At 43.4% G+C, this 20,239-nt stretch overlaps 1 protein-coding gene across 4 annotated transcripts in view; it reads left to right on the top strand.

The window, feature by feature from the left end:
- LOC122544520 (high affinity immunoglobulin gamma Fc receptor I-like) overlaps window positions 1-20,239 on the top strand; it is a 223,148-nt gene that overhangs the window by 103,282 nt on the left and 99,627 nt on the right. For 3 of the 4 annotated variants that reach the window (XM_043683811.1, XM_043683810.1, XM_043683809.1), the window contains 3 exons: window positions 8,870-9,019; window positions 13,086-13,115; window positions 17,162-17,437. In XM_043683811.1, coding sequence (XP_043539746.1) covers window positions 8,989-9,019; window positions 13,086-13,115; window positions 17,162-17,437 — 337 coding nt within the window. In that variant the 5' untranslated portion in view covers window positions 8,870-8,988. Of the gene's footprint in view, window positions 1-6,468; window positions 6,560-8,869; window positions 9,020-13,085; window positions 13,116-17,161; window positions 17,438-20,239 lie in introns of all 4 variants that reach the window. The other variant, XM_043683812.1, reaches the window with a different exon arrangement.

Genomic DNA, 20,239 nt, shown 5'->3' with positions numbered 1-20,239 from the left:
GGGCAATGGGATGATTCTGGGCAGTGTTCCTGAACAAAAAGACCTAAGGGTGCAGGTGCATAGTTCATTTTTGTTGTGAGCTGTTTTGTGCAAATATTAGCTGGATTCTCCTGTTCTACCACGATAATAAGTAACACATCAAATGGTTTATTAAGTGTTTAAATTCTAGCACAAATTCAGTGGGAAGCATTGTCAGATGATGTAGCATTTCTATAGAATTGCTGTATTCTGTTGTTGTCGAATTAGGGCTCTTTTTTTACACACAGGTTAAGAGTTAATGTTTATGATTGGAACATGTTTTTTTTACTTTTAAATCTCACTGGAGTAACTCCATCCTTAACAGTCTGTTCAGCAACAAATCCTTGCAATTAATAATTGATATTTTTCCCTCAACGGGATGATGTCTGAAAAGTGGTCAGGTACATTAAACCAGGGCTCAGTAGTTACATTGTTAAAGGAATGGTGAAATTTTGATGGATATGTGCTCCTTTGTGGGTCTCTCTTAAACAATGGTGTCGTTACTGCAACATTGTTTAACATAGTGTTCAAACTTTAAGCAGGAAATGTCTTATCTGTATGTCTATCTATTCATATAATCTATCTTTTCCAATCTATCTCTCTTCACAGACATAATTTCTTCACTTAGACTCCAATTTACTTGGAGTGTACATGAAATAGCAGAGTTGCTAATGCAGCTTTTCCGGGCCAAGAGTTAAATAAAAACCTGTTGAAGCTGTCATTTACAGAAACACAAAATTGTCCGATATTCTTACTGGACATACTTGCTTCGATTTGGCTTGACACAGTCATTGCTAATCTTCAGTCCCTCCCTGAGACAAAGGACAGCTCGGGTCTAATCTCACACATTACATTTTCATTGCCACTGCATTAATTTGGGAAAAAAACCTTTGAGCTAACAAGTCTATAAATTGCACATTTCCGAGCAGAGTTTCATGATTAGGAGAGGAAAGTATTTGAGAATATTTTTGAGAATGATAAGAAACACGAAGGGCTGCTTACGCAACAGAGAAACATACAAACATGAGTGGGCCATTCAGCCCCTTGTACCTGCTGTTCTAGTGAACATGATCAGGGCTGAACAAGTATTTCAATGCATTTTACATACCCCATTCCCATAACCCAATTAACAATCATATTCATTAATCTACCAGCCTCTACCTTAAACATACACAGAGGTAGTGTGACCCAGACTCCTGCAGGTATAGAAATCTAAAGGATCACAAACCACTGAGCAAAACAAAATAAACTCTCTTCTCGGACCAAAGTCCCACTTGTTTCAAAATCCTGCCCGGCTCTCGTTACCCTTAAGTAGCAAACATTAAACCTGTCCCTCCCTTTAAGGGTTGGGTTACTGTATTTTCAATGATATCATTGCTCATCTGTCCAATCCCTCAATAACACAGGCCCAGTTTGCCCACTTGCTCTTTATGTGATATTGTCCCCAAATCAAGGAAAAGGTGCTGAATCTTCATGGCTCTTGCTCTACATGGAAATACCATCTTCCCTGAGGTAAGGAGACCCAAACTGCACACAGTCCTGAAGGTACATCCTAACCGAAGTCTGATGTGTTTGAAACAAGACTTCACTGCTCCTGTGCTCAAATCCTCTTGGAATAAAGGTTCACATTCCATTAGCCTTCCTACAAACACATTCTGGCATTAAGCAAAGCATCAGAGATTTCTGTTGTAATGGTTCATCTGTAATCCTGGATGACTTCAATTTGCATTTGGATTGGACAAAATGAACTGGTGGACTATTCCCATGAGTATGGGTGTATATGTGTGTTCTTGACATGTATTCATGTATAAGATGTGAGTGTTGCTGGCTGGCCAGTATTTACTGCTTATCCCTAGTTGTCCTTGAGAAGGTGGTGGTGAACTGCCTTCTTGAAGTTTGTGTGTGATTGAGAAAGAGATGGTTCTTCTGACCAAAACCTTGAGGAACCAATGAGCCAACAGGCTGTTCTAACTAGAATATGTTGCAATGAGAAATTATGAACTAACAAGCTTGTTATGTACAGTTTCCTTGGGGAAGAGTTACCATAATATGCAGCATTCTTCATCAAGACGAAGGGCCAAGTTGTTGAACTAGAAGCTGGCATCCTGAACCTAAATAAAGAGAACTATGAGTGTAAGAGACACAAATTGGCAAGGATGGATGTGAGCCATATTAAAGTGGTTGATGGTGGATGGGGAATGGTTCATGTTTAAAGAGAGCACCCTATGAATTTACTCATTTCTGTCTGACGCAAGGGAAAAAGGAGGAAAGGTGACTCTGGTATGAGTTTCAAAATTGATCCTGGAGAGTATAGAAACAAAGAGCAGAGACGTAAGATTGCTTGAGAAAATAAGACAGCAAGCCTAAGGATAGGGAGCATTTTAGAAATCAAGGATAATAAATGCTCAAGGGTAGAAAATAGTGTAGGACAGTAAAATTGTAGTGAACATAGAAATTGGCTGTAAAAACATCGACAAATATGTGAGTACAACGAGTCTGTAAAGATAAATGTAGATCTAGTGCAGTAAGGATCCAAGTGAAATTATACTGGGGAACAAAGAACTGGCATAAGATTAGGACATGTATTTTACTTCTGTCTTCACAAAAGAGGACTCAAGAGGACAGAAATGTTAGAGAACCAGGAGTTGATTGGAAGGGTAAAAGTGATTAGGAAGGAAATGGTGCTGGGCTATGTAATGATGCTATTGGTAGACAAATCACTAATACCTGATCATCTATTACTCGGAATAGTGAATGAAGGTCACCTGGAAACATTAAAGCATTAAGAACAAAGGAGAACACAGCACGGGAACAGGTCCTTTAAACCTCCAAAATTCCACCAACACATTTTGCCATTCTATACTAATCTGTAACCCTCTGCTCCTTCCTATGAATGCATTTGTCCAGGTGTTTTTTGAATGTAGCTCTTTTATCAGCTTCCACCACCACCTCTGGCAATGGATTCCAGGTACTCATTGTCATATGTGTGAAATACTTGCCTTGTGCATCTCTTTTAGACTTCCCCACCACCCTCCCCCAGCACCTGTCTCCTAGTGTCTCCTAGTAATTGACCCCACCACCCAGGGGAATAAAGCATCATACCTCCATGTATCCATGTTTTTCACAATCTTATAAATTTCTATTAGGTTGGCCCTTGGTGTCCTGCAGACCAGTGAAAATAAACCCAGTCTATCCAACCTTCCTTCATAGCTAAAATCCCACCGACCAGGCAACATCCTTGTAAACCTTTTCCAAACCTTTTCCAAAACATTCACATCCTTTTGATCGTGTGGTGACGAGAACTCTACACAATATTCCAAACATGGCCTAACTAAAGTTGTTTGGAGCTGCAGCATAACCTGACTACCTTATCTTCAATGCCCCTTCCAATGAAGGCAAGCATGCCGTAGTCATATTTTACTATCTTATTGTTGCACCTGCCACACAGTGTGTTTAAATTCTTATATTCAGCAAAGGAACTGTGAGTTGAACCTTAATAATGATACACAATAATACTCATTTATTTGACACAATTAAAATTAGAACAATAAAGTTTACTATAAACTAACGATACACACTACAAACAATCTTAGACTTTACTTAACTTTGTATAATCATATACCACCACACTTGAAGTAGGTTCCATGAGCCTGCGTCTTCCTCTTCTTCCATAGTCTTGGATGTGTCTTCTCTTTTGGTGTTATTCTTGAGTTACTGCGCTGAGCGGGATTTTGCGGCAACTCTCACTGTTCTGAATCTTCACGCCCTTTTGGAAGTGTCTTGAAGATCTGCCAATGGATTGATCAGGCTTCATTACCCTGTTCGATCAGACCCAACCAGGTGTTGGCACTTTCATGACAGTGTGGTCCTGAAGTGTCCATTATCGTAGGCACTGGGTGCACACAGACCCCTCCAAATCAGGGTGCTGGGTGCCTCTGTGTCTAGCGAATGACTTGATGCTCCTGATTGTCTCGAGGGCGACATTCCATTGTCCCATTCAGTGTCCAATTCCAGGTGTGTATTGCAGGGTCGGCAGCTGTCAGGTTTGTGGGCAGCTGCAGTCTGTCTGTATTCTGCAGCCTGTCTGTATTCTGCAGCCTGTCTGTATTCTGCAGCATGTGGATTGATACAATCACTTTAGTCAAGGCTGGTTTCCATTTCCCAGCATGCTTTAATTTATGGCCGCTATAGTGAAGTTCATCATAAATTAATTATTTTGGGCAGCCTGTCCGGCCACATTATCTACTTGCACTGTCACCCTCAGTGATCTGTGGACCCGCACATCCAGATCTCCCTACACATCAATACAACACCGAGTTCTGCCATTCACTGTATAATTTCCACCTGTACGTGAATTCCGAAAACCACATTTGTCCAATTCCATCCGTCATTTTTTTGCCCGTGTTCCAGCTGATGTAGATCTTGATATATTCTCTAACAATCTTCCTCATCATCTGTAACTCCACCAAATTCTGTAATGTCCGCAAACTTACTAATTAGACCATCCACATTTTCCTCCAAATCATTCATGTAGATCATGAACATCAGTGGTCCCGGTACTAATCCTTGTTGAACACAACTAGTCACAACCCTCCATTCCGAAAAGCATCTATCCATCGCTACCCTCTCCTGTGACTGAGCCAGTTCTCTATCCACCTTGCCTTGCTCACTCCTGATACCATGTTAATTCACCTTTTGAATCAGTCTGCGAGGAGGGATCTTGTCAATGGTTTTATTGAAGTCCATGTAGACAATATAAACTGCCTTTCCCACATCAATCATCTTTGCCTCCTCCTTGAAAGCTGATCAAGTTAATGAGGTATGACCTCCCCTGCAAAAAAAAGATGTCTATCACTAATAAGTAAAACTGGTTCAAAATGCGTTTAGACCCCTGTCCCTGAGAATCTGTTCAAATAAATTACCTACCTCGAAATGAAACTCACAGGCTGGCATTTTCCAGGATTATCCCTGCTCCCTTTTGTTAATCAATGGGAACTACATTGGCTATTCTCCTGTTCTCTGGGACCTTACCTGTGGCCAAATCGGATACAAAGATGCATGTCAATGCTCCAGCAATTTGCTCACTTGCCTGTTTCAATACTCTGGAATAGATCCACCAGGGCCCAGGAACTTACCTCCCGTAATACTTCTAAGATGCACAGCACCCCTTCATTTTTAACAGCAATCTTCCAAAATCCTGTGTCTTTAGAGTATGTCTGATAGGTTGCTACTCTCTTTCCTTTTTACATAACCACAGAAGCTTGTTTTGTATATTTTTATTTTCACAATAAACTTTTTCTGTTTTAAACACCATCTGTGTGTTCCTGAAAGATGTCCAAATCTCTGACTTACCTCGATATTTTTCCACTTTGTCTGCCTTAAGTTTTGAATTGAACAGTGCTCATTGACCGCCTTTTCCAACCATGTATGATTCTGATTTCTTGTTGAGTTCTGCTTTTTAACCTGATTTTTTTACTCTCACTGATAGTTTTGAAACATCTGCTTCCAACTCTGACCCTGCTTATCCATGGAGATTCTCCTTGTTCTATTTTCGTGAGCCCCTTCCGATAATGATTAGAACGAGGTCAGTCAGGTGGACCTCATAGAATCTGAGTTCCCTCATCGGGGCTGATGGTCTTGTCCAATCAGGGAGTCCTGGCTAACAGATATAAACAGGAATATCCAGGGAAGGGGACAGGCTGTCCTAGAGGTGGCCGAAAGGTGTGCCAGGATAGCCCACTGGTTGGAGGTGCAACAGGGTGGGTGAGAGCCCAATGGTACGTAGGGGCAAACCGAGAGCCAGAAGGCGGGTAGCCGTCCTCAGCGCTGTCACCCCGGGCAGGTACTGGGGCGGGCTGCCCCAGAGGTGGTCGAAAGGTGCTGAGGATGGTTAGTGAAGCCGGAAGGTGGGTAGGCTGTCCTGACCGCTGTCACCCTGGGCGGGTACCGGGGCGGGCTGTCCTAGAAGTGGTCGAAAGGTGTGTCAGGGCGGACCGAGAACTGGAAGGGGCATGGGGTGGACCGAGAACCGGAAGGTGGGTAGGGGCGGGTTGCCTTAGTGGTCGGAAGGTGGGAGGGATGGGGGCTTGCTGGGTCTGTATTATCTGCACTTTTGTATGTAACAGTACTGTCTAATGTACAACTGTCACTGCTGTTGTCTCTTTATATCTTTGTGAAACTGGGATTTGAGGTTTGTCCTCATGTCCCTGTAAACTGTTTGAATGGTAGGGTTTGGGGCCTGGCTTTGCTGCTCCTCTCCCTTGTAAAATTGCTGTCTCTTGTATACAGCTGTAAGTGTAACTGTTTGTTGTAAACTGTTTTTGTAATTTGTTTAATAAAATAATATAAACAGGAATATCAGGAGTTCTGTTCACTTTGGGAGGTGGCTCAGTTTAGCTGGGTCAGTGTCATGTACTATGCACATGTAAGTAAAGGGTGAATTGGTTTCAGAATCCTGGTCTTCATGGAGCTATTTCAGTGGTGATAAGGGAACAGCGTACTCCTGAAGTGATTCACTTGCAAGAGTTGTCTTTAAATTGGGGTAAGCATTTCTAACATTATGCTGCTATTTGTGAAGCTTGACTTGTCAGTTCCTGCCAAAGACTGGGCCCAGTATGTAGGAAGAGTGACACTGGGGCAGATGCAAAGCAATAAGTAATTCTCCTGACATTGATTTGACATTTTCATTTAAAACCTCACCCATCTCTTGGCCCTCTGCATGTAGGTAACTTTGCTGATTTTTAAGAGGTGAAAATGTGTTGCTGGAAAAGCGCAGCAGGTCAGGCAGCATCCAGGGAACAGGAGAATCGACGTTTCGGGAATAAGCCCTTCTTCAGGATTTTTAAGAGGCCCTATTCTCTTCTTAGTTACTCTTTTGTCCTTCACGTACTTTGAATTCTGCTTTACCTTATCTGCCAATATCTTTTCATGTCCCCTTTTCACACTACTGATTTCTCTCTTAAGCACACTCTGACACCCTCTATACTCTTCAAGGAAGTCACTGGATGGCAGCTGCCTATATTTCAAATGCCTCCTTCCTTTCCAAGACCAAGGCCTCCATAACTTTAGTCATCCAGGGCTTCCTGCTTCTGCCTGGAACATGCTGCCTCTCTACACTCATTAAATTACTTTTGAGAGCCCCCTATTTACCAGATGTCCCTTTGCCTGCAACCAGCTTCCCTGAATCAACTCATTGAACGTTCCTGTTAAAAACCATCGAAATTGGCCTTGCTCCAATTGAGAACTTTAACTTGTGAACCTTTCCTCTTCCATAGCTATTAAAAGTAATGGAATTATGGTCACTATTCACTCTTAGTAACACTTCTGAGACTTACCCTGCCTTATTTCACAAGAGGAGGTCAACTTTTGCTTTTTCTCTAATAGGGCCATGTACAAACTCGTAAGAAATTCTTCCTGAGCGCATTCACATTTCTCTCCAACCAAGTCCTCAACACTTTAGCAGCCCCAGTCGATGTTAGGAAAGTGAAAGCCCCTATGATTACCATAATATTATTCTTGCAGCTCTCTGTGATCTCCTTACATATTTGCTCTCAATCTCCCACTGTCTGTTGGGGGAAGCCTATAGTAGGTGCCATTAAAGTGATCTTGCCCTTTTTATTTCTCAGTTCTATGAGGAGAAAGTGAGGTCTGCAGATGCTGGAGATCAGAGCTGGAAATGTGTTGCTGGAAAAGCGCAGCAGGTCAGGCAGCAGAATCCTCTTACAAGGATGCCTTCCTTGAAGAAGCTCTCTTCCTCCCTCTACAAAGATTTCAGTGAGTCCCTCTCTCACTGCACCCCCCAGGTCCTGAAGAAGGGCTTATGCCCGAAACGTCGATTCTCCTGTTCCCTGGATCCTGCCTGACCTGCTGCGCTTTTCCAGCAACACATTTCCAGCTATTTCTCAGTTCTACCCATATAAACTCAGTGAATCATCTCTCAAGAATGTCCTTTCTCAGGACTGCTGTGATGTTCTCCCTCATCAAAAATGAACTCACTCTGCTCTCTTGCCTCCCTCTGTATCCTTCCTATAACATCTGTTCCCCGGAATATTGAGCTATAAGTTCTGTCCCTCCCTCAGCCATGTTTCTGTAATAGCTGTAATATCCCAGTCCCATGTAACAATCCATGCCCTCAGTTCAGTTGCCTTACCTATCAGGCTTCCCACCTTGAAATAAATAAAGATTTCCCTTGCTTCCTGCCATGCCTGTTTCTGTCCTGTCTAATATTAGGATTACCTACACTACCTTTGCCTTTGAATTGCTGTCATTACCTTCTGTACTGACCGCAACCTTCTGTTTCATCTCCACAATGCTTTGGATCCCACTTCCCTACCAGACCAGATTAAACCCTTACCAGTGGCTTGAACAAATCTCTCTGCCAGAATATTGATCGCCCTCCAGCTTGAATGCAACCTATCCCTCTTGTACAGGAGATCTAACTGAGGGATATAAGATGCTGAAGAGGTGATTGGCAAAAAGTTGGAGAAAGAATGCTTCCTTGTGTGGTGTAATCTAAAACGAGAGGATCAATGTTTCAGGACAATGGGATGGAACAGATTGGAAAGAGAGATGGGGAGGAATGGCTGAGCCTATTTCGCCCCAAGAACTGGATGAGGGGAAGAGAGCTGACCCAAAGGGTCAGTTTCTGTGCTGTCAGTGACGAGGAATTTCTTCTCTCCAGAAGGAGTCAATCTGTGGAATTATTTACCACAGAGGGCTGTCCAGGCTGCATCGTTGAGTATATTGAAGGCTGAGATTTTTAATCATGAGGGGGAATGGAGGGTAATGGGGTGTGGTGGGTGAAGAAACGTCCTGGTGACTGACAACTGTGTCCCATCTCAATCTGTCTCAGACCCTTTGGCAGTGCCCACTTCGCCGCCCACTTCCCTGCCATCAGCAGGATCAGACAAGCAGGAAACAGCAGACTGAGTCACTGACTGAATACACACATCGATCAGACAGGGCACTGTGATGGAGATCTTCTCTGCTCTCTTACTGCTCGGTATGTATCTCCAGCTTTTATCACTATTTCAGGGTGGGTGCAAGGAATAAATCTGTTATTCAGCTCCTGCCCTCAGCTCAGTGTACAATGGGAATGTGAACAGAGGCACAATCCTATTGTGTACGGACAGCAGTGCACATGCATGCTGGCATTTCCCAGATTGTACACACGCACACGCTCACTCACTCACACACTCTCACACTTATTCACACACTTACACACACTTTCCAACACTGTTGTTCTCCCACACAGACACCTTATTACATGCACTCTCACAATCTCTCACACTCTCACGCACAATATATCTCTCTCACGTACACACTAATACCCTCTCTTACATGCACTCCTCACAATCTCTCACAGCTTTCACGCACAGTCTCCCTCTCTCAGATTCTCTCATCCAAATGCTCTCTCAAATACACTCGTGCAGGACAGAGAGAGTGAGGGTGCGAGCGAGAGAGTGAAGGTGTGTGTGTGTGTGAGAGAGAGAGATAGAGAGAGAGAGAGGGTGCGGGGTGAAAAGGAGATTGAGGGTGCACGAGAGAGACAGTGTGTGTGAGAGTGTGCAGGAGAGAGGGAGTGATGTCATGAGAGGGAGATTGAGGGTACAGAGGAGGGACAGAGAGTGAGAGTGCGGGGGAGAAAGGGAGACAGTGAGGATGCGGTGGAGAGCCAGAGAAAGTGAAGGTGCGGGAGAGAGTGTAGGTGCAGGAGTAAGGGTGTGGGAGAGAGAGTGTGAGGGTGCAGGAGAGAGAGAATGAGGGTGCGGGAGAGCAGGAGATTGAGGGTGCAGGGGAATTAGAGAGAAAGAGGCCACAGGAGAGAGAGCACAATTAAAGACAAGCAATAAATGCTGGTCTCGTCAGCAATACCCAAATCCCATGAGTGTATAAAGGTAGTGTGTGTGTTTGTGAGTACACATGTGCTGGTGTACATGTAAATGAATATGCATGATTGAATTGTAGAATTTGGAAAACAAAGACAAAATTTTTGATCAAGAGCAGGACAATAGCGAATGAGTTTAAAATTGCAGGGAACATTAAAAACTGACTCTAAGAGCTTCTAATGTGTTGCTGGAAAAGTGCAGCAGGTCAGGCAGCATCCAAGAAGCAGGTGAATTGACGTTTCGGGCATGAGCCTTTCTTCCTGAAGAAGGGCTCATGCCCGAAACGTCAATTCTCCTGCTCCTTGGATGCTGTCTGACCTGCTGCGCTTTTCCAGCAACACATTTTCAGCTCTGATCTCCAGCATCTGCAGTCCTCACTTTCTCCTGTAAAAGCTTCTGCAAACATGTGCAGAGAAAAGTATTTATGAAGATAATTGTAGGTCCATTGCAGTCTGAATCGAGGGGATATTATAATGGCAGGAGATTTGAATGCATAATTTGGTTATGTCTTCTCAAAAGAGGGAAATAAATCATCTCTCAGTAAATGTCAGATAACCAACATCTATTGAGAGGGAGGAACTGAAGGAAATCAGTAATAGTAGGGAAATGGTATTGGGGAAATTAGTGGGATTGAAGATTGATAAGTCCTGAGGGACTCTTAATTGATATCTCAGCATCTTTAAGAAAGTGGAACTGGATATAATGGGCGCATTGTTGATAATGCTTTAGATTCTATAGACTTGGGAACAATTCCCACATATTGGAGGAGAGGTAATGTAATCCCTCTGTTTAAAAAGTAGGCGGCAGAGAGAGATAAAAATAATCACAGTATTACAGACCAGATAGCTGAACATTCTAGGGGGAATTCTGAAAATACCTGTAAAAGGTGTGATGACAGAACACTTAGAAAGCATTAAAGACGTTGGACAAAGCCAGAATGGGTTATGAGAGGCAGAAGAATCTTAATAAATCAACTGTCATTTTCTGAGGGTCTAAGGATAAATAAGGGAGAAACAGTACATGTAGCTTATTTGGCTTTTTCAGAAGACATTTGAGACAAGGTTTATATGCAAAGTGAAAGGACAAGAGTTTGATGGTAGTATATTGATGTGAATTGAGAATTAGTTGATGGACAAGAGAGAGAGTGGGAATAAATGTGTTTTTTACCCAAGAGGCAAATCATGACTAGTGGGATACTGCAGGAACTAATACATGGGCCCCAGCCACTCTCAATATATATTAATGACCTGGATGAGGGAGCCAAATGCAACAGTTCCAAGTTTGCTCATGACACAAAACTGGCCAGGATTGTGAGGAGGATGCAAAGGAAGTGATTTAGACAATTTGAGTGAGTGGGCAAAGACATAGCAGATGCAGTACAACGTGGCTAAAAGTGAAACAGATGTGGAGAAACAAAAAGCGAAATGGTGATAGACAAAGGAATCTGAATCGAGTGATAATTGTTTAGATTTGAAAGGAACCAAGTGAAATGAAGACAAAATGGGGAATGTGGGGGTAGCATGGTGACTCAATGGCTAGTACTGCTGCCTTATAGCACCAGGGACACTGGTTCGATTCCACCTTTGGGCAACTGTCTGTGTGGAGTTTGCACATTCTGCCCATGTCTGTGTGGGTTTCCTCCCAGTGCTCCAGTTCCCTTCCAAAATCCAAAGATGTGCAGATTAAGTTGAATTGGCCAAGGGGAATTACCCTTAGTGTCCAGGGATGTGTAGTCTAGGTAGGTTTGCCATGACAAGTGCAGGGTTAGGTTAGGGAGATGGGTCTGTGTGTGATGCTGTTTGGAAGGTTGGTGTGGGCTCATTGGGCTGAATGTACTATTTCCACATTGTAAGGATTCTATGGATATGGCTTTGAGATACAGGATCAGCTATGATCCTACTCAATAGTGCAGCAAGCTTGAGGGTCCGAATGGATACTTTGAACATAATCACATTAGTAATTGATGTGTCTTTTTAATGCATTCACAGGATGTAGGCATTGCTGGTTGGGCCCAGCATTAGTTGCAGATTTTTATAATTTCAGTATTTGCTCTCTGCCATACTAGGAATTAAATGCAGGTCCTGAGAACATCTCTCTCCCTGTGTGTCTCTCTGAATCTGTTTCTGTCCCATCTCACTTCTCCATCTCTTCATCTTCTCATCTCTCTCTTTCTCTCCCCCCTTCCATTTTTTCTCCCACATTCACTCTCTTTACCCATTCTCTCTCTTTTGTCTTCCTTTCTAATATCTGTCTATCCCTATCTCTCACATTCTTTGTCACGGTCTTTTTCTCTCTTACTCTGTAAACACTCTACCGCCATCTCTATCTGAACACTTCTCTTCCTCCTTCTTTCTCTCTCTCCCTCTCCGTGCTTCCATGTTATTGTCCTTGCTTCTCTCTTTATTTACCCCTCTTCTGTCCCTGTCTCTCTCCCTTTCTCCATCTCCCTCACTCTGCATTCCTTGATGTTTATCCCTTCCATCTCTCTATCTGTTTCCCTCTCTCCACCTCTCACTTAAGTATATAAGCACACTTTCCCTCTCACACACAGACCCCTCTCTCTCTCAGGCGTAAGCGGGTACTGCAGATGCTTAAGATTCGAGTCAAGATTAGAGTGGTGCTGGACAGGCAGCATCTGAGGAGCAGAAAAATCAACATTTCGGGCAAAAGTCCTTCATCAGGAATCAACTCCTTTCTTCTCCCACAAACACACTCCTCTCTCTCTCTCACATACACATACACAGGCTCCCCTGTCTCTTATACACAGACACCCCTCTCTCTTTCTCTCTCTCTCTCACTCTCTCACACTCTCACACAAACACACACATGCACGCTCTTACAGGCACATGACCGCACTCCCTTATGTACACTGCCTCACACAGGCATACACTCTCACTCTGTCTCATTCTCTCACGCACACACACTCACACACTGGTTCTCACGCACACACAATTTTTCTCACAAACACAAAAACGTACATGTGACCTCAACAAATGAGTCTGATTATGTATCACCGCTGAGCAAATTAAAGCAAGGGCCCTCGTGACAAGGCATAGGATCACAGTAGGCCATTCGGCCCATCGAGTATGCTCTGCCATTTGATTAGGTCATGGCTGATCTGATCATCCTCAATTCCGTTTTCCTTAAAACTTATTGATTGTGTCTAATTGTGTATTTCAGAGCAAGTGATGATTCTACAAATACGAGAAGGTATGTTAAGATCCACTGTGCCTTCCTTTCATGTTAAAGAACCCCACAGTGTCTGCACTAGCATCAGTGTTTACATCATGGAAAACAAAGTCTTGCAGGTTTGAGAGGTCTGAATCAAACACAGTGTTAGATAAGCTGAGCAGGTCTGGCAGCATCTGTGCGCTGAGAGGGAGAGAGAAAAACACAGTTAACATTTTGTGTCCATCATATTCCTGATTTAGAGTCATTGAACTGTACAGCACAGAAACAGACCCTTCGGTTCAACTCGTCCACACTGACCATAGAACATAGAACATCACAGTGTAGCAGGGGCCCTTCGACCCTCGAGGTTGCACCGACCTGTGGAACGACTCTTAAGCCCACATATCCTACACTATTCCATTTTCATCCATATGTTTATGCAATGACCATTTAAATACCCTTAAAGTTGGTGACTCTGCTACTGTTGCAGGCAGTGCATTCCATGCCCCATACTACTCTAAATAAACAAATTACCTCTGACATCTGTCCCTATATCTTTCATCACTCAATTTGAAGCTATGCCCCCTCGTGCTAGCCATCACCATCCAAGGAAAAAGGCTCTCACTGTCCACCCTGTCTAACCCTCTGATTATCTTATATGCCTCAATTAAGTTATTTTTCAACCTACTTCTCTCCAATGAAAACAGTCTCAAGTCCCTCAGCCTTTCCCCAGAAGACCTGACCTCCATAACAGGTGACATCCAATAAATCCCTTCCAAAACTTCCACATCCTTCCTATAATGCGGTTACCAGAACTGAACACAATACTCCAAGTGCGGCCGCTCCAGAAGTGAAGACCTGACCTCCATATCAGGTGACATCCAATAAATCTCTTCGTAACCCCTTCCAAAACTTCCACATCCTTCCTATAATGCGGTTACCAGAACTGAACACAATACTCCAAGTGCGGCCGCTCCAGAAGTTTGTACAACTGCAGCATGACTTCATGGCTCCAAAACTCGATCCCTCTACTAACACACCGAATGCCTTCTTAATTACCCTATCAACCTCGGTGACAACTTTTGGGGATCAATGCACATGGAAACCAAGATCGCTCTGCTTATTCACACTATCAAAAATCTTACCATTAGCCCAGTACTCTTTATTTCTGTTGCTCCTTCCAAAGTGAATCACCTCACACTTTTCTGCATTAAACTGTATTTGCCATCTTTAAGCCCAGCTCTGCACCTTATCTATACCCCTCTGTAACTCCAACATCATTCAGTACTATCCACAACTCCACTGACCTTAATGTCATCCACAAATTTACTAACTCATCCTTCTATGCCCTGATCCAGGTCATTTATAAAAATGACAAACAGCAGTCGTCCCAAAGCCAATCCTTGCAGTACACCACTAGTAACTTAACTCCAGGATGAACATTTCCCATCAAACACCACCCCCATCTTCTTTCAGGTAACCAGTTTCTGATCCAATCTGCTAAATTATCTTTAATCCCATGCCTCTGTGTTTTGTGCAATAGTCCACCGTGGAGAAGCTTGTCAAATGCCTTACTGAAATGCATATACACCACAATCAACCACTTTATCCTCCTCCATCTCTTTGGTCATCTTCTCAAAGAACTCAATAAGATTTGGGAGGCACGACCTACTCTTCACAAAACCATGTTGACTATCCCTTATCAATGTATTGCTCTCCAGATGAATATAACTCATATCTCTTATAATCTTTTCCAAAACTTTACACAAAACCGATGAAAGGCTCACTGGTCTATAATTGCTAGGCTTGTCTCTACTCCCCTTCTTGAACAAGAGGACAACATTTGCTACCCTCCAGATATCCTAAATTAATCTATCCCATTTGCCACAACTATGCCAATATCCTTCTAAACCCGTGCTATTCATAAACCCATCCAGATGCCTTGTAAATCTTGCAATTGTACCTATCTTCACCACTTCCTCTGGCAGCTTATTCCATACATACCCACCACACTCTGCATGAAAAAGGTCCCCCCTTAGGTCCCTTTTAAATCTTTTCCCTCTCACTTTAAACCTATGCCCTCTTGTACACCCCAAACCTGGGGATAATACCTTGACTATTCACACACTCTATGTTCCTCATGATTTTATGAACATCTGTCATGTCACCCTTCAGCCTCCAAAATTCCAGGGAAAATAGTCCCAGCTCATTCAATCTCTCCGCACAGCTCACACCCTCCAACCCTGGCAACATCCTTGTTAATCTTTTCTCAAACTTCACAACATCTTGCGGCTATTGGTATTCTCAATGTGGCTGTACACATGTCCTGTATAGCCATGATATGACCTCCCAACTCCTATATTCGATGCATTTACCATTAAAGGCAAGCGTACCAAATACCTTCTTCACCTTGTCCCTCACCTGCAATGCTATCTTCAATGAACTACAAACTTGCATTCTCTTTGTCTGATAACAATCCCAGAACCCTGCCATCATGTGTGTAAGTCCTGCCCTAATTTGCGTTATGAAAAAGCAACACCTCACATTTATCTAAATTTAACTCCATCTGCCACTCTTCAGCCTATCTGATCAAGGTCCCGTTGTACTCTGAGACAACTTCCTTCACTGTCCACCTTGCCATCAACTGTGTTGTCTGCTATTTTATAAACTATACCTCCTATATTCTCATCCAAATTATTTAAATAAGGAAAAGCAGTGGATGCAGCACCGATCCTTGTGGCCCTACTGATCCCAAGCCTTCTCTCTGAAAAGCAACCCATCACCTTCTGACTCCTACCTTCCTGCCAATTGAGTGTCCAATGGCTAGCTCTCCCTATATTCCATGTGATCTAACCTTACTCAACAGTCTATTATGCAGAACCTTGTCAAACACCTTGCTGAAGTCCAGATAGACAACATCCACCACTCTATCTTTATCAATTTTTTTTTCTCTCTTCTCCAAAAATTCAATCACGATATTGAGATATGATTTTCCCCGCACAAAACTATGCTACCTGTCACTGCACCTTGTTGATAGTGGACAGGCTTTGGGGAGTCCAAAGGTGAGTTACTCACTGCAGGCTTCCCAGCCTCTGACCTGCTCTTGTAGCTATTGTGTTTACATGGTGAGTCCAATCCAGTTTCTGGTCAATGACATACCCAGGATATTAATCGTGGGGGGATTCAGTGATGATATTAATATTGAAAGTCAGAGCCCATTGGCTAAATTCTCTCTTGATGGTCATCCCATGATGCTGATAATGAGTGATTCAGTGATGCTAACACCAATGAGGGGCCGATGATTAGATTTGCTTTTAAGGATAGCAACCCAAATGTTGTTGTGGAGCGGGGAGGATGGGTGGCAATGGTTATGATCTCTCAACATAGCCTCCAGAATGTTGATAATAGGGAAATTTAAGGGGATGATGGTTAAATTATCCCTCAATAGTAACCCCAGCATATTGATAGTGGGGACTTTGGTGATAATAACACAATAGAACACCAAAGGGAGATGGTTCAATTCTCTCTCAATGGTAAACCTCCCCCACCCCCACCCCCACCCCCAATACTGATAGTGTGACGGATTCAGTCATGGTAATATCTTCGAAAGTGAAGGGGCTGGTGAGATTCTCTCTCACTGGTAACCCCTATATATTGATATTGAGGCAATTCAGAGATGGTAACACCAATGAATGTCAAGGGGTGATGGTTCGAATCTCTCTTATTGGAGATAGTCGTTGTCTGGAATTTGTGAGTTGGGAATGTTACTTACCACTCATCAGCCTAAGCCAACATGAGTTGTCTGAGTGGCAAGCTACTGCAGCAAGCAAATTTCAGTGCTTCCCATTGTGGCTGTGTATGTTTTTCTATGCTGAAAATGTGTTGCTTAAAAAGCGCAGCAGGTCAGGCAGCATCCAAGGAACAGGAGAATCAACGTTTCCTGAAGAAGGGCTTATGCCCGAAACGTCGATTCTCCTGTTCCTTGGATGCTGCCAGACCTGCTGCGCTTTTCCAGCAACACATTTTCAGCTCTGATCTCCAGCATCTGCAGTCCTCACTTTCTCCTATGTTTTTCTATGGATTAGGTTCCTCAATGGAGACTGGAGCACCTGTACTTACGATGGAGCCAATGTGGGACAGATTCTTAACGGGCGACCGGATCACTCTTAGCTGCGATGGCGGTCGGGAGCTTCGTTCGACGACCTATAACTGGATCATAAACGAAACTACCAAAGAGTTCAGGGAGAAGACTTACATCATTGAGTCTGTTACAAAGGAGGATGTTGGGGAGTACAGATGCCAATATTCCACATCGGCACATAAAACACCCTACAGTAACAGCATTCTCGTGAGAGTATCCTGTGAGTTGGGGTGTGTTTCTAATAATTCCCAAAGATAGACAGGGGTAGGAATAGTAAGGATATTGGTCTTCTCATGGGTTAGCATCAGTGCAGCTATGATGCGCAAAGGTTTATGGGTCTTCACTAAATCGATTGATGGTGCCTTCCACACCCCCACCCCCCACCCCCCAAACTTTCTCAGGCATTGCTGCCACATTGTGAGCCACATGCCCTTGGACTGGGCAGCTTGTCCACTTGAAAGTTGGAGGCAATTGGATCTGGAAAGGGAAAGGGAAGTGCTAAGAACAGGCAGCAGTCTACCAGAAGGACTCTTGTGATGATGGGAAGTGGGTGGGTGGCGTGGTTTCGACAGATACCATCTCATGTGCAGATCTCACAGAGCCTGGATCACTGTTACCCAACGGCTCTCATAGGAAAGCAGGGGGATTCAAACTCACCCTGTGGATTGTCACCCTGGTCCACTCGATTGCTAATCTGTGATACGTCCGGTACATATGACTCCGCCCCTTAAGTTCACATAGAGTTCGTTATTAAAGCCGTTAAAATGGGGAATGGGACTGAGACTATCCCATTGAATGACGGAGCTCTCTCGAAGGGCCAAATGGCCTACTCCTTCTCCTATTTTCGATATTTCTATCATCGTCACCCAACTCTTGAAGTCTTCGATTTAACTGGCTCCTTCTTTCCATTTCTGTCTTTTCAATGTCATGTTTCATCCACGAGTCTGTTTGAGTGACAGTCTCGCTATTTCGAGGGCGTGAGTGTTTTATTATATATCTTACACCTCTGAGAATTTTACATTTCTATATCAAACTGTCCTAGCTTGGAGACTTCACAAATTAAAAGAAAAACAAGAAGAAAACATCCTGCTGGTGCACTCCCAGAGGGGAAATGATCTGAACTGAAACAATCTCTTGCTAAGAGAAAACCAGCTCCCTTTATGAACTAAATTCCTGGTTATTTCCCAATTATAAGTCAAAACAAAGCTCACTGTTTAATGCAGTCTGTTATAGACTGAAAAGCATGATACTCCATTAAAGCTCGAGCGCTGAAGTTTCTCATCCATGGAATCTTAGGTAAAAACAATGACTGCAGATGCTGGAAACCAGAGTCTAGATTAGAGTGGTGCTGGAAAAGCACATCCGTAAACCGCTTCTGTGCTTCCCCCAAACCCTGCCCCATTCCCCATTACGTTGTTATAACATGGTGCCAACAAGTGTACACAGTACTCCAGCTGAGGTCTAACTGGTGTCTTGTACATATTCAAAATCACCGCCCTGCTGGCAGACTCTACAACTCTACTAATAAAGCCAAAGGCATTATGTATTTTATTAACTGCTCTCCCCTTGTCGTTCCACCTTCACTGATTTGTGGACATGTGCCCCAGCTCCCTCTGCTCCTACACCCCTCTGTAGAATTGTATCCCCCTACTTTGTATTGTCGTTCAATGTTCTTCCCACCAAAGTGCTGCACCTCACACTTCTCTTTACATTGAATTGCATCTGCCACCGCTCTGCCCATGCCACCTACTTGTCAATGTCCTATTGGATTTCCGCACTATTTCTCCTTACAGTTTACGATTCTCCTGGGATTTTATGCAATCTGTAAAGTTGGAAATGCTGCCCCTGCACAACAAGATCCAGATCATCAATTATGCATTTCGGGAAAAGAGGAGCCACTACTTCAACTACAAGCCTACCTCTGGCCTGAAAAAGTGATTGGGTCAGTGGGCTGAGGAGTGGGAGAAGGAGTTTAATTTGGATAAATGTGATGTGTTACTTTTTGGTAAAACAAACAAAGGCAGAGCTTCTACAATTAAAAGGGCCTTGGGTAGTGTATTGAATAGAGAGACTTGGGATTCAGGAGCACAATTCTTTCAAATTTGCATCACAGGAAGACAGGATGGTTAAGAGGGCATTTAGCATGTTTGTCTTCATTGCTCAGACCATTGAATATAGGGATTGGATGTCATGTTGAGGTTGTACAGTATGTTGGTGAGGCCTCTTCCGGAGTCCTGTGTCCAGTTCTGGCTGCCCTGTTAAAGGAAAGTTGTTATTACGCAGAAGGGGGTTCAGAAAGGATTTACCAGAATATTGCTGGGAATGGAGGGTTTGAGTTATAAAAAGATGTTGGATTGGCTGGAGTGCACGAGGTAGAAGGGTGATCTTAGAGGTTTTTAAAATCATGAGAGGATGGCAGGTATCTTTTTTCCCGAGGGTGGGGGATCCCAAGACAAGTGGGCATATTTTTAAGATAAGAGTAGAAAGATTTAAGAAGGACACGAAAGACAATTGATTTTACACAGCGTGGTTCATGTGTGGAATGAATTTTCAGAGGAAGTGATGGATGTGGGTACAGTTGTAAAGTTTGAAAAACATTTGGCTAAGTGCATGAATTAAAAAAAAAATGTTTGCAGGGATCTGAGCCAAGCTCAGGCAGATGGGGCTAGTTTAGTTTGGGATTATGATCATCTTGGACTTGTTGGACCAAAACGTCCATTTCTGTGTTGTATGAACCTATGCGTTGATGACTCTATGACGCTAAATCTGATGCATTCTTTTCATCCTTTTGTAATCCCCCACCCACTTGACAGTTTCTCTTCCACAGTCAATGCAGGACATTAAGAAATGGTTCTCCTTTCCAAACATTAACAGCACAGAAAGAATAGTTGATCTCAGCAGTATCTGTTCCGTACGTAGCAGGCACTAACTGCTATATAAGCAGAGCAGTGACTTGTGACACTTGCATTCTCAAATTCTTGAGATGTGGGATCAGAATTAGGCCATTCAGCCCATTGCATCT

This window comes from Chiloscyllium plagiosum, chromosome 50 (genome assembly GCF_004010195.1).
Source record: "Chiloscyllium plagiosum isolate BGI_BamShark_2017 chromosome 50, ASM401019v2, whole genome shotgun sequence".
Classification (NCBI taxonomy): Eukaryota; Metazoa; Chordata; class Chondrichthyes; order Orectolobiformes; family Hemiscylliidae; genus Chiloscyllium; species Chiloscyllium plagiosum.
Note: the sequence above shows the minus strand (reverse complement) of the source record. Positions and strands in the feature narration are given on the sequence as shown.